This window comes from Ceratotherium simum, chromosome 1, assembly GCF_057802395.1.
Source record: "Ceratotherium simum simum isolate JZ-2026a chromosome 1, ASM5780239v1, whole genome shotgun sequence".
In the NCBI taxonomy this organism is placed as follows: domain Eukaryota; kingdom Metazoa; phylum Chordata; class Mammalia; order Perissodactyla; family Rhinocerotidae; genus Ceratotherium; species Ceratotherium simum.
The window spans coordinates 94,360,855-94,374,829 of NC_141900.1; the positions used below are offsets into that span (position 1 = coordinate 94,360,855).

The 13,975-nt window shown below is 40.1% G+C and overlaps 1 protein-coding gene across 2 annotated transcripts in view; it reads left to right on the plus strand.

Annotated features, from left to right (window-relative positions):
- IFT56 (intraflagellar transport 56) overlaps nucleotides 1-13,735 on the plus strand; it is a 49,360-nt gene extending 35,625 nt beyond the window's left edge. For both annotated transcript variants that reach the window (XM_004430706.3, XM_087431573.1), the window contains exons 16-18: nucleotides 680-786; nucleotides 8,973-9,106; nucleotides 11,365-13,735. In XM_004430706.3, the coding sequence (XP_004430763.1) occupies nucleotides 680-786; nucleotides 8,973-9,106; nucleotides 11,365-11,476 (353 nt within the window). In that variant the 3' untranslated portion in view covers nucleotides 11,477-13,735. The remainder of the gene's footprint in view (nucleotides 1-679; nucleotides 787-8,972; nucleotides 9,107-11,364) is intronic.
- Nucleotides 13,736-13,975: the final 240 nt, after the last annotated feature.

A 13,975-nucleotide genomic window follows, 5' to 3' on the forward strand; every position in this document is an offset into this window, starting at 1 on the left:
ATTTTTTGCATATTATATAGCCTATAGTCTCTGTCTGTCTGTCTCTTCACTTTCTTGCTCCTTTTTTTCACTTGGATTTAAAATGTTCACTGATGGGCCGGCCCCGTGGCTTAGCGGTTAAGTGCGTGCTCTCCGCTGCCGGCGGCCCGGGTTCGGATCCCGGGTGCGCCCCGAGGCACCACTCCTCCAGCCATGCTGAGGCCGTGTCCCACATACAGCAACTAGAAGGATGTGCAGCTATGACAGACAACTATGTACTGGGGCTTTGGGGGAAAAATAAATAAATAAAATCTTTAAAAAAAAAGAAAAAAAAAAAAAATAAAATGTTCACTGAGCATTTGAAGTCACAGGAAAATGTTAGCAATCAGATATTCTAAGTGAAGCTGAAACTATATGAGCAGGATTGATAAATGATAGGTGACTTTTAAGCAGATGAGCAAAGTGGTAACTACTGGAAATCAACCCAATCTAAAAAAAATAATTATGTGAATCCTAACGTAAACATTTTAATTGTGGTGGAGGTCTGATGGGGAACCAGCTTATGCCAACCTTGCAAGCTTTCCATGTAAGAGCTGTTTACTATTACTTTGTATATTTGGAACATAGAACCAAATCCATAGAATAGCAAGATGCAGAAGTGTATTTCTTTACATTTATAAATCTTTGTTTCTTTTTGTAGATATCATAAATAAGAAACCGAGACAAGCCTGGGAACTTTATCTCAAGATGGAAACCTCTGGAGAGTCCTTCAGCCTCTTACAGCTCATTGCTAATGACTGCTACAAGGTGAGTCGGAGTGAGCCCTAAAGGGAAAATTGAAGAACAGTTTCACACTGCTGCATTGACTAAATATTAAGGAAAAGTGTCCTAGAGATTAAATGGCTATTGGTGAGAGGATTTGCATAGTGATATCAGGAATGTCATCCCTTTTATGAATGAACTGAACTCAGAGATAGCATTTCAGGGTTTTATATATATAAATAAACATGTATACATATAAATGAAATATGAAATAATGTATATGAAATAATGATTTAGAGAGGAGGTTTTAAATTTCTAAAGGCTGTGAATCTTTAGATACCATTTAGGTAGAGATATTCATCTGGTAGTTGGAAATTTGGTTCTGAAGCTCAAGAAAGATGTCCTCTGACATATAGAGACATAGATTTGGAGAAATCATCACCATTTCACTAGTAATTGAAGCCCTGGAAAACAGTAAGATTACCCAGGTAAGGAAGTAAAGTGAGAGGAGTAGAGAGCTGCACACCAAACCTTGGGAAATACTACAGTACAAATAGGAGACAGGAAAGGCAAAGGAACCAGAAGAAGAGAATGCAAAAGCAGTCAGATTTAGTAAAGAACGGGCTGTGTGTGTGTTGTGTGTGTGTGTGTGTGTGTGTGTGTGTAGGGAATTGGAAAGGCAGGGAGGAAGAAGGAGTTTTGGGCCCTATCCTATATATTAAAAGCTTTTTTCAAAATTAGCCTCAAATTCTGGAAATTCCTATTTTTGGAATATTTCTTCCTGTCCAAAAGACAGGAAAATGTCAGGTAAAGAGGTAAATGTCTAGTGTTAAATTAATCAATAATAGCTCATTTCAAAATGAATCATTACAAAATGAATCACCATCAATGGAAAAGGGTTTAAGACATAGGAAACTTGAAAATGTTTAACATGACTTGGTGGATGACAGTGATGTTAAGTGAGTTAGGGGAGGCAGAGGGAAAGAAAACATTAAAAGCCAGCGATTTAGTTCAGTTTTAGATGTATTAAATCTGAAGTGTGTTTGGGGCTCCCAGATAGAGATGTTACATGTGTGAACTTATCAGGGTGAGCCTGGAGCTCAGGGGTTCATGTGAGAGGTCAGGATTAGAGATGTAGTTTTAGAAGTCAACAGTAGTTCACGGTGGTGGTGGTGGTGGTGGGGGCGGTAGGGGCAGCAGCAGTAGTACCAGCAGAGAATGGGAGAGAATGAGATTAACCAGTGAACTGGGTGAGGAACCATGTGGAACACCAGTATTTACGGGATAGAAATAGCAAGAAGTATCAGTGAAAGAGACAGAGGATGAAGATGAACAGAAAGGACAGAAAAGAAGGAAGAAGGAGAGAGAAAAAAACGTACTTTTCATTACTCTTTTTCTTGTTCCTGTTTTTTCAAAAGCCAAGGAAGGAGAATGTCAAATCTGCAACTAGATGGAGTTGCATGAGGCCTGAGAAAACAGTAGTAGGTGGAGAAGAGAATCAGATTAGAAAGCGGGTTCAGTGAGTGTACTGTAGACCACAGTCTTAAAAAATTTGAGGCTGAGGATAAGGAGAAAAATGTGATGCTAACTTAAAAGGGAAAACAGGGCTAAAGATTTTTCAGGAAGGGATTTATTTTTGCAGATGGAGAGAGAGTTCTTTTTCTTTTAGAATGGAGAGTAAGAGTGTGTCTTTAGGCAGAGGAAAAGGAGCCACTGAACAGGGAGATTAAAGATTCAAGAGAGTGGAAGCATTTTTGATGGAGTAAGACCCTAAAGGAGAAGAGCAGAGGATGGGGTTAAGATCAAAGGAAGATAACAACCTTGAAAAACAGTTTGGCGTTACCTAGTGTCTCAGTGGTCCCACGACCACCCACTAGTTCAGTGATTCTCTGGAAGAACTCATGCCACTCAACATAAAGTTATACTAATGGCTAAGATTTATCACAATACAGAAAAAGCAGGAAAATGATACGTATGGCAAAGACTAGAGAGGTCACTCGTAGGCTTGTCCTCCCTCTGTGAAGATTGCACAGTCATGTCCTTCTCCAGCTGCGAACTGCAGAGACATCTGTGAGATGTCCTTGTCCAGGAAAAACAGAAAGGACGAATAGGGAAAAATGGCAGAGTTAAGTCCTAACATATCAATAATTGCATTAAATGTAAATAGTCTAAATACACCAGTTAAAAGACAGATATTGACAGAGTGGATAAAAATCCATGACCCAACTAACTATGTGCTCTCTGTAAGAAGCTCCCTTCAAATATAACAATATAGGTAGGTTGAAAGTAACAGGATGGAAGAAGATATACCATGAAATAGTTAGGCAGTTTCTTGAGCAAACAAATATACACTTACCATACAGCCCAGCAATCACACTCCTGGCATTTATCCCAGAGAAATGAAAACCTGTATCCGTACAAATACCTATTCACAAATGTCAATAGCTGCTTTATTTGTAATAGCCCAAAACTGGAAGCAATCCAAGTGTCCTTCAGCAGGAGAATGGTTAAACAAACTGTGGTTTGGCATGGAATACTACTCGGTAATAAAAAGGAACTGTGATGACAAGCCTGATTCCCTTTTTTGAAGTTTGACTGATGACAGCTTTTAAGCCTCACCCCTCCCTCTTCCCCTTGTGCCCACATCTGGACAAAATGATAAGAAAGCCAGGGTACTCCCTTTTCTGGCGCCATTGGGTGATTCAAACTACACAAGCCCCTGCCCGTGCTCAGGTGCCCTCACCCTGACCCCACCTCCTAACCACAGTAAAAACCCAGTCTCCTTTTCATGTTCTCTCAGGCTGTTTTCAACCTGCTTGAGAGGCCTGCCCTACTCTCCCCAGAGACCTCAATTATATAAGAAACCTTTTCATACCCTCTTGGTGTGTGTGTGCCATCATCATTCTCGAATTCCAAACCAAACTTTGGGTGGAGGACCCTCCTGCATTTTCAGGGTTATACAACAGGAGCGCACTATTGATACAAGCAATAGCTTAGGTTAACAAAGAATAACAAGGATATTATGCTGAGTGAAAAAAGCCAATCTTAACGAGTCCCATATTGTTTGATTTCATATATATAACAAGCTTGAAATGACAAAATTTAGACATGTAGAACAAATTAGTCATTGCCAGAGGTTAGGGACAGTGAGCAGGGAGGGGAGTGCATGTGACTATAAAAGGGCAGCACAGCTTTGTGCTGATGGAATAGTTCTTTATCTTGATAGAGGTGGTGGTTATATGAACCTACGCATTTGATAAAGTGACAACTATACATACACGTCGTAGCGATGTCTGTTTCCTTGTTTTGATATTGTACTATAGTTACATAAGCTGTAAACGGGGGAAATTGGGTTAGAGGTACATGGGATTTCTCTGTACTATCTTTGTAACTTCCTGTAAGTCTATATAATATCAAAATAAAAAGTTTTTAAAAAAGGAACCAAGTAGAGCTATATCCAGCAATATAGATGAAGCTTAAAAACATATGCAAGACACAAAAGAATATTTACAGTATTAATTCATATAGATAAAGTTCTGAGAGGCAAAACTCAATTATATTGTCTAAAGATGTATACACAGGTGATAAAAAAAAGTCAAAGAACTGATGACCATAAAAGTTCGATTAGTAGCTACTTCTGGAGGGAAGGAGAGAGTTCTAGTCTAGAAGTGACACAGAGAGAGCTTCTGTTTTGCTGTTGATGTTTTGTTTCTTGACCTGGGTGGTGCTTACACTTGTATTCACGTTATACAGGCATACCGCTGAGAAATTGTGGGTTCAGTTCTAGACCATTGCAATAAAGAAAATATCACAATGAAGCGAGTCACATGAATTTTTTGGTTTCCCAGTGCATATAAAAGTTATGTTTGCACTATACTGTAGTCTGTTAAATATGCAGTAGCATTGTGTCTAAAAAAACAGTGTACATACCTTAATTAAAGAATTCTTTATTGCTAAAAAATGCTAACCATCATCTGAGCCTTCAGCGGGTGGTAATCTTTTTGCTGGTGGAGGGTCTTCCCGCGATGTCAATGGCTGCTGACTGATCAGGGTGGTGGTTGCTGAAGGCTGGGGTGGCTGTGGCAACTTCTTAAAATAAGACAACAATGAAGTCTGCAGCATCTATTGACTCTTCCTTTCACAAATGATTTCTCTGTGGCATGCGATGCTGCTTGATAGCATTTTACCTACAGTAGAACTTCTTTCAAACTTGGAGTCAGTCCTCTCAAACCCTGCCACTGCTTTATCAACTAAGTTTATCTAATATTCTAAATCCTTTGTCGTCATTTCAACAATCTTCACAGCATCTTCACCAGGAGTAGATTCCATCTCAAGAAACTGCTTTCTTTGCCATCAATAAGAAGCAACTCCTCATCTGTTAAAGTTTTATCATGAGATTGCAGCAATTCAGTGACATCTTCAGGCTCCGCTTCTAATTCTAGTTCTCTTGCTGTTTCTTTCTTTCTTTTTTTTTTTTTGTGAGGAAGATCAGCCCTGAGCTAACATCCATGCCAATCCTCCTCTTTCTGCTGAGGAAGACTGGCCCTGAGCTAACACCCGTGCCCATCTTCCTCCACTTTGTATGGGACGCCGCCACAGCATGGCCTGGCAAGCGGTGTGTCGGTGCGCGCCCAGGATCCGAACCCGGGGCCACCAGCAGCGGAGTGTGGGCACTTAACTGCTATGCCACGGGCCGGCTCCTCTCTTGCTGTTTCTACCACATCTGCAGTTACTTCCTCCACTGAAGTCTTGAACCCCTCAAAGTCATCCATGAGGGTTGGAATCAACTTCTTCCAAACTCCTGTTAATGTTGGTATTTTGCCCTCTTCCGATGAATCATGAATTTTCTTATGTATTTATTTATTTTTTGTGTGAGGAAGATCGGCCCTGAGCTAACATCTGCCAATCCTCCTCTTTTTTTGCTGAGGAAGATTGGCCCTGGGCTAACACGCATGCCCATCTTCCTCCACTTTATATGGGACGCCGCCACAGCATGGCCTGACAAGTGGTGCGTCGGTGCGTGCCCGGGATCCGAGCCGGCGAACCCCATGCCGCCACAGTGGAGCGCACTCACTTAACTGCTTGCACCACCGGGCCAGCCCCACGAATTTTCTTAATGGCATCTAGAATGGTGAATCCTTTCCAGAAGGTTTTCAATTTACTTGGCCCAGATCCATCAGAGGAATCACTATCTATGGCAGCTATAGCTTTACAAAATGTATTTCTTAAATAATAAGACTTGAAAGTCAAAATTACTCCTTGATCCATGGGCTGCAGAATGGATATTGTGTTAGCAGGCATGAAAATAACATTAATGTCATACATCTCCATCAGAGCTCTTGGGCCACCAGGTGCATTGTCAGTGAACAGTAATATTTTGAAAGAAATCTTTTTTTCTGAGCAGTAAGTCTCAACAGTGGGCTTAAAATATTCAGTAACCCATGTTGTAAACAGATGTGCTGTCATCCAGGCTTTATTATTCCATTTACAGAGTACAAGCAGAGTAGACTTAGCATAATTCTTAAGGGCCCTGGGATTTTCGGAATGGTAAATGAACGTTGGCTTCAACTTAAACTCACCAGCTGCATTAGCTCCTAACAAGAGAGTCAGCCTGTCCTTTGAAGCTTCAAAGCCAGGCACTGACTTCTGTCTAGCTATGAAAGTCTTAGATGGCATCTTCTCCCAATATAAGACTGTTTTGTCTACATTGAAAATCTGCTGTTTAGTGTAGCCACCTTCATGAATTGTCTTAGCTAGATCTTCTGGATGAGTTGCTGCAGCTTCTACATCAGTACTTGCTGCTTCACTTTGCACTTTTATGTTATAGAGGTGTCTTCTTTCCTTAAACCTCATGAACCAACCTTTGCTAGCTTCATACTTTTCTTCTGCAGCTTCCTCACCTTTCTCAGCCTTCACAGAATTGAAGAGAGTTAGGGCCTTGCTCTGGATTAGGCTTTGGCTTAAGGGAATGTTATGGCTGGTTTGATCTTCTTTTTTTTTTTTTTTTTTATTAATTAATTTATTTATTTTTTCCCCCAAAGCCCCAGTAGATAGTTGTATGTCATAGCTGCACATCCTTCTAGTTGCTGTATGTGGGACGCAGCCTCAGCATGGCCAGAGAAGCGGTGCGTTGGTGCACGCCCGGGATCCGAACCCGGGCCGCCAGCAGCGGAGCGCGAGCATTCAACCACTAAGCCACGGGGCCGGCCCTGGTTTGATCTTCTATCCACTAAAACTTTCTCTATATCAGCATTAAGGCTGTTTCGCTTTCTTATCATTCATGTGTCCACTGGAGTAGCATTTTTAATTTCCTTCAAGAACTTTTCCTTTGTATTCACAACTTTGCTGAGTGTTTGGTGCAAGAGGCCTAGCTTTCAGCCTATGTCAGCTTTTCGACATGACTCCCTCACTAAGCTTAGTCATTTCTAGCTTTTGATTTAAAGTGAGAGACGTGTGACTCTTCCTGTGAACATTTAGAGGCCATCGTAGGGTTATTAATTGGCTTAACTTCGATATTGTTGTGTCTTGGAATAGGAAAGCCCGAGGAGAGGGAGAGAGATGGGGGACGGCCAGTTAGTGGAGCAGTCAGAACACACACATTTATTAAGTTCGCTGTCTTATATGGGCACGGTTCGTGGTGCCCCAAAACAATTACAATAGTAACATCAAAGATCACTGATCACAGTCACCATAACAAATATAATAATAATGAAAAAAGTTTGAAATATTGCAAAAATTACCAGAATGTGACACAGAGACACGAAGTGAGCAAATGTTGTTGGAAAAATGGCGCCAATAGGGTTGCTCAATGCAGGGTTGCCACAGACTTTCAATTTGTAAAAAACACAGTATCTGTGAAGTGAAATGAAGCAAAGCACAATAAAACAAGGTATGGCTATAAGTCATTAAACTGCACATTTATGTTTCATGCACCATTCTATATGTGTGTTATTTCACATACGCACTCACAAATTTTAAGAGAACTTAGGAAGAAGGATTAACCTTAAAAAGGAATAAGAACACTTCTTCCTGTGAGATAGGCAGAAAAGAGGGAAGGATGAATGAAGGTATAAGTATGATTTGAACTGAAGGGAGGAAAGTTGTATTTTCTCTATGAAGTATAGAAAAAAGTTAAGAATGCGATAGAGATCTTAAAGAAATTGGCGGGGCCGGCCCCGTGGCTTAGTGGTTAAGTGTGCGCGCTCTGCTACTGGCGGCCTGGGTTCAGATCCGGCGTGCACCAATGCACCGCTTGTCCGGCCATATTGAGGCGGCGTCCCACATACAGCAACTAGAAGGATGTGCAACTATGACATACAACTATCTATTGGGGCTTTGGGGAGAAAAAGGGGGAAAAAAAGGAGGAGGATTGGCAATAGATGTTAGCCCAGGGCCGTCTTCCTCGGCAAAAAAAAAAGAGGAGGATTGGCATGGATGTTAGCTCAGGGCTGATCTTCCTCACAAAAAAAAAAAAAAAAGGAAAGTGGCAAAAGTTTAGAACAACAGTTTACAGGATTGGAGAGGTAACTAAACCACAGTGAGTAAGGAGGATTGCCTAGCAGTTTGAAGCCTTCAGTGAAATTGGTAAATGTACATTTATGAGTGCCAATCAAGAAAACTCATCTAAGCAAAATTTAATGGTATTCAGCATGTCCTATGAGGCCAAGGAAATGTATAGTATATTTGAGAAAGAGGTCTGTCAAAATGAATTAAATGCTTAAAAGATTTGGTGTTTAGAGTAGTGGTCAGTATACATCTATGCAGTCAGAATTTAGGAACAGGGTCACGGAAGGACCATCCTCTTGGGTTGAATATGATCGAATTAGCTTAAAATGAATGATGGTAGTCATCTACAGAATGTATTGCGGAAACATGAAAAATGCCCAGTTCAAATCATAGTCATCTGAGTTTATCCTAAAGATTAGACTACAATTAGAAGAAATGACAAATGTGTCTATTATAGCATAACTTGACTATGTGTAGAAAAAAATGTTATATTATTGAAAACTGAATGAAGGCAGGCTGATTTAAATTGAACCCGTGTACCCAAACTATGATTTTCCTTCTTGTTTTAATAAGGAATTGAAATGTATCTAATTTGCTAACTGAAAATGTAGTCATTACCCATGCACTTGTTTCATACAGTTCTATTTCATGGTATCTTTACATTTAGTTTTATTCGGTGCAACCTTTTAACTACAAGTATTACCACAACACTTTCTTTTTTTCAGATGGGCCAGTTTTACTATTCAGCCAAAGCATTTGATGTCTTAGAGAGACTGGATCCCAACCCTGAATATTGGGAAGGCAAGAGAGGTGCCTGTGTGGGCATTTTCCAAATGATCTTAGCTGGGAGAGAACCCAAGTAAGTAGACAGACAAGAACACTACTTCTTCATTTGCTGGTTTGTGGGTGAAAGAATTGTTTTCTTGGATGACATCTTCTGAAAACTCAAAATTATAATGATGTTTTAGAATGATAAATAAAAGTTTAAGATGTTTTATATTTCTATCTGACCTTTTTCCTCCAAAAATTTTTAATTTTTTAGAATCAGATCATTCTAAATCATACATACTGGGGACATTGAGTATACTACAGCTGTCAAATATAAGAGCAAGATACATATTTAGCTGCAATATGAACTGCCATTTTCATAAACAAAGTCTTTTTCAATCTCTTCTACTTTTTTGCCTGTTGGCTTTTTCTTATATGTTTCAGTTTAGGCCTCAAAGAATTAGGAATGGAGTGGGTGTGGTTGATAATTCTTTCTTTTTTCTTTTGCGCTCTCATATTTTAGGAAATACTGAGACTTAGATCAAAATTAAGTGGCATATAGCTCCATTTGTAACAAAAATTAAAATACTTAAAACTAAATTCAGTTTTCAAAACATAACTTCATGGAATGTATTCGTTACTGATGTATGAGTAGGAGATGTGATTATTTTATAAGTTAATAATCTATCAAAAATTACTTGGGGCCGGCCCGGTGGCGCAAGCAGTTGGGTGCGCGCGCTCCGCTGCGGCGACCCGGGGTTCGCTGGTTCGGATCCCGGGCGCGCACCGACGCACTGCTTTGGCAAGCCATGCTGTGGCGGCGTCCCATATAAAGTGGAGGAGGATGGGCACGGATGTTAGCCCAGGGCCGTCTTCCTCGGCAAGAAAAAAAGAGGAGGATTGGCGGATGTTAGCACAGGGCTGATCTCCTCACAAAAAAAAAAAAAAAAAAAAAATTACTTCCCGGGGGCCGGCCCAGTGGCACAAGCGGTTAAGTGCGTGTGCTCTGCTGCGGCGGCCCGGGGTTCACCAGTTTGGATCCCGGGCGTGCACCGATGCATTGCTTGGCAAGCCATGCTGTGGTGGCGTCCCATATAAAGTAGAGGAAGATGGGCACGGATGTTAGCCCAGGGCCTGTCTTCCTCAGCAAAAAAAGAGGAGGATTGGCAGATGTTAGCACAGGGCTGATCTCCTCACAAAAAAAACAAAATTACTTCCTGCCTTGTATCTACTTCCAGTCCTAAATAAAAGTTCAAAAGCATTTGGTTAGGTAAAAGAAGATGTTTGAGGGAAAAAAGCAGAAAATATCAGGGAACTCTTAGGGAAGAGGATCAATAAGCAGTCACCTATAGATGTGATAAGGTAATAGGGAACTTTTGGTATGCATTACTTAAAACATGAATTTTAATTTTAATTAAATTTAAATGACTTAAACCATAAATACTGGGCATTTGCCAAATCTTGGTTCTTAACTTTCCTGTCTTCTGTATTTATTAATATATTATTTTTTTTTCTTTCTTTCTTTTTTTTTTTTTTTGTGAGGAAGATCAGCCCTGAGCTAACATCCATGCTAATCCTCCTGTTTTTGCTAAGGAAGACCGGCTCTGAGCTAACATCTATTGCCAATCCTCCTCCTTTTTTTTTTGCCCCCCAAAGCCCCAGTAGATAGTTGTATGTCATAGTTGCACATCCTTCTAGTTGCTGTATGTGGGATGCAGCCTCAGCATGGCCGGAGAAGCGGTGCATCGGTGCGTGCCTGGGATCCGAACCTGGGCCGCCAGTAGCGGAGCGCATGCACTTAACTGCTAAGCCACGGGGCCGTCCCAATATATTATTTTTCTTGAAGAAATCATCCATTCCTCTGGCTTTGTAAAATTTTACAAATATGGCAGTGACACCCAGTTTAAGGTGATTACCACCTTAAACAGGAGAAATCTGGGACTCAGACAAGTTAAGTGACTTGTTAGTATGGAGCTAGAATCTGAACGTACCCTTTGAACCCAGCTCCTTGATATACCCTCTTTCTACTCTGTCATGCCGAATAAGCATAGAAATGGAAATATTTATGTCCTATTAGGACAAAAAAGTTTAATAGCATGTATACAGATAGTGTAAGTAAACAAGGAAAACTTGGGTTGGTGAGAAGGATTTCACAGAATTTCCATTTTACTATGCCACCATAAGAGTAGAAGGCTAGGAAGTTTGTAATTCGTTTATGAATACATAGTGAAAGAGTCTATTACCAGAAATGCCCTACAAGAAGTATATGAAGAACACTTACAAGTTTCTTTTACTTATTAATTTGCATTCTTTGCTGAAACACTTTGTCCTTTCAAATCTCTTCCTCAGAGAGACCCTTCGAGAAGTGCTCCATTTACTGAGAAGCACTGGTAACACCCAAGTGGAGTACATCATCCGCATCATGAAGAAATGGGCCAAGGAAAACAGAGTGCCTGTCTAAAGTCGCTCCAGAGTCCTCAGGAACAGTCAGCACTTCGACATAAACTTGGAAATCATCTTCCTCAAGTTGAATGTAGGATGCAGGGCTCTGTTTTATTGACATTTCCTTCCTTGCCCTTCGAGCCTCAAGATAGTGACTGGCTTGCTTAGACCTAGCCTCCTGGCTGAACTAAGAGGCGTAGTCTGTGCTGTGGCTCTGGTAAGATCTGACTAGCAATAAGACTTTGGACTTGTCTGGTGCCTTTTTTCCAAAAATACTCCGAGTCCTCTTATGTAATTGACTGACTTGAAGGAGAATGGCATAACATTTTTTTTTATATTAGCATTCCACAGCATTTTCTCCTAGCTGCAATAACAAATGCCTTTAATACTCAAGAGTCACCATCATTCTGTCATCTTAATTTTAGCCATCCATGTACATTATCCCATTTTACTGGGGAATTCCATAGAGTTTTGTATTGCATCATTGAATCTTGATGCAGAGATTATAAAGATTAGAATCTTGGGAGAGCAGAGGTTATAAATAGCCATGTGATTCTAAGAATGGCAGTGAGATCCTTTATCAGACTGTCCAGTCATTAATAGATAATAGACTTATGGGATTACTCTTTCAGTAATTGAATTCTTGATGATAACACCATGTTACAGTGGAGTAACATGAGTATTGCAGTTGTTTAAAAAGTCAGTACTATGAAAAAAGTCTGTGTGGTACATTTAAAGGTATTCAGGAAACAAAGTATACAAATCTCATTAGTCACGTCTTCATTATATTTTAGTTAGCAAAACAACTTAGGTTTTTTCTTCATGTATCTTGCTGAATAAACATCAATTTTGAAAGTAGGGCTACAAAGATTATATATATGCATTGTGGCCATTTATTAATGTAATGATAATAGACATGGATTGTGTGGAGCCCTTTGAGGGACCTCCTAATGGCCGGATTCTCTGTCCTAAGTCATGTTCCAGCTTCATGTTTCTGAGCTCTCGCATCATGAACCTATTATACAACTGAGCACTTTTAGGCTCACAACCTATTTTCAGGAAATAAACATACGTGTTTTTATGTACTAGAGTACCTTTGTTTCTACACCATATAATTTTTTTCTGTTAGTCTAAGGTACCCAGTATTACACGTGTAGATAGTGCAGAGCCATCCCTATCCAGCATGAGAACTGAAAAAAGTCATAATTCCTTGAAGCACTAAAGACAAGAATTCCTGTAAGCCCTGCATCAGTTGTTCCACCTAGACCCCCAACATCCACTGTGGATGGGGAAGTTGTGCCGAATGGAGCTGGGAACGGGGCAGGAGTCAGCGCAGCAAAGGAGAACACAGCCACAGCAGATGGCCTTTCCTTCTGGACGGTTGCAAGGGCTTCTTTCAGCTCCGCTCAGGAAGATGGCCAGTTTTCCTGTCTTTTATCTTAGACCCAGGTCTGATCAATTCAGAGCGCAAATCAAAATAAACTGGCCTGAATAACTGAATTTTAGAAAACAAAGTTGCATCATTTTTCATATGCTAAAGCTTCTCTGTTTCCTTTTATGTTGTTCCTACTTTTTCAATAATTGTTTCTCAGCATCTAAGATACTAGGTGGGTCAGATCTGGGCAGAACCTGCTACAATTTTTAGAATCTTTGTGATTCTTACTTACCTCACTTAAAATATTAGGAGACATAATAGTGGAAAAAGACAGATGGAACTCCTTAGTGGCTTTTGGCAATGAAATTTGTCTTCCAGTTAATAGCTATTATTTTCAAATTTCTTATACTTGAAAAGCTTTTCCATTGATGGTGATTTACTTTTAAATGAGCTTTTGTTGAATTTAACACGCTAGCTTCTCCCTGCCATTTTCCTGTCTTTTGGGAAAAAACAGATATTCCCAAAATAGCAATTCCCAGAATTTTAGATTAATTTTTTTTAAAGTTTTTAATCTATAGAATTGAGTAAAAAAACATAAAGACTAGTTTAAGAGAGATACCATCCAATTCTGTTATTAAGGACAGCTACTTCTGAAATGTCTTGGCACAGTCTCAAGATTGCAGAGTAGTGTTGCACGGCTGTTTTTCTTACATGTGATGATGTAGGAGAGAGGACAGTCCAGGCTTAGGACTGTAGTGTAATGTGTACGGTTTGTAGCATCAATGTACTATTTATAGGCTGTAGCAAATGGAAAAAATTTTTTAATTATTTTTATACTTCAAAAGAATTATTATGTTCTACTGTAATATATTCAAATTAAAGTTTATTATTTGGTTCTTATTATGATATTCTGCTGAGTGTGGTGAGTGTGGGTCCTGGGTATGTCATGTGCCTTCTCCCCTTTCTTTCCTGATCCCAGAGTGAAGGGGAAAAAACAAAGTTTTGGGCTCCACAAGTTACTCTTTATCAGAGAGGAAAGTAGATAGGCCCTAAGAAGCCCTGTCTGCTAAGGCTCATGGTTGCTGCTCAGTCGTATTAGGTTTGGGTCTTGGCTGAGTTACAGCCCATTCCAGAAGTTGTACG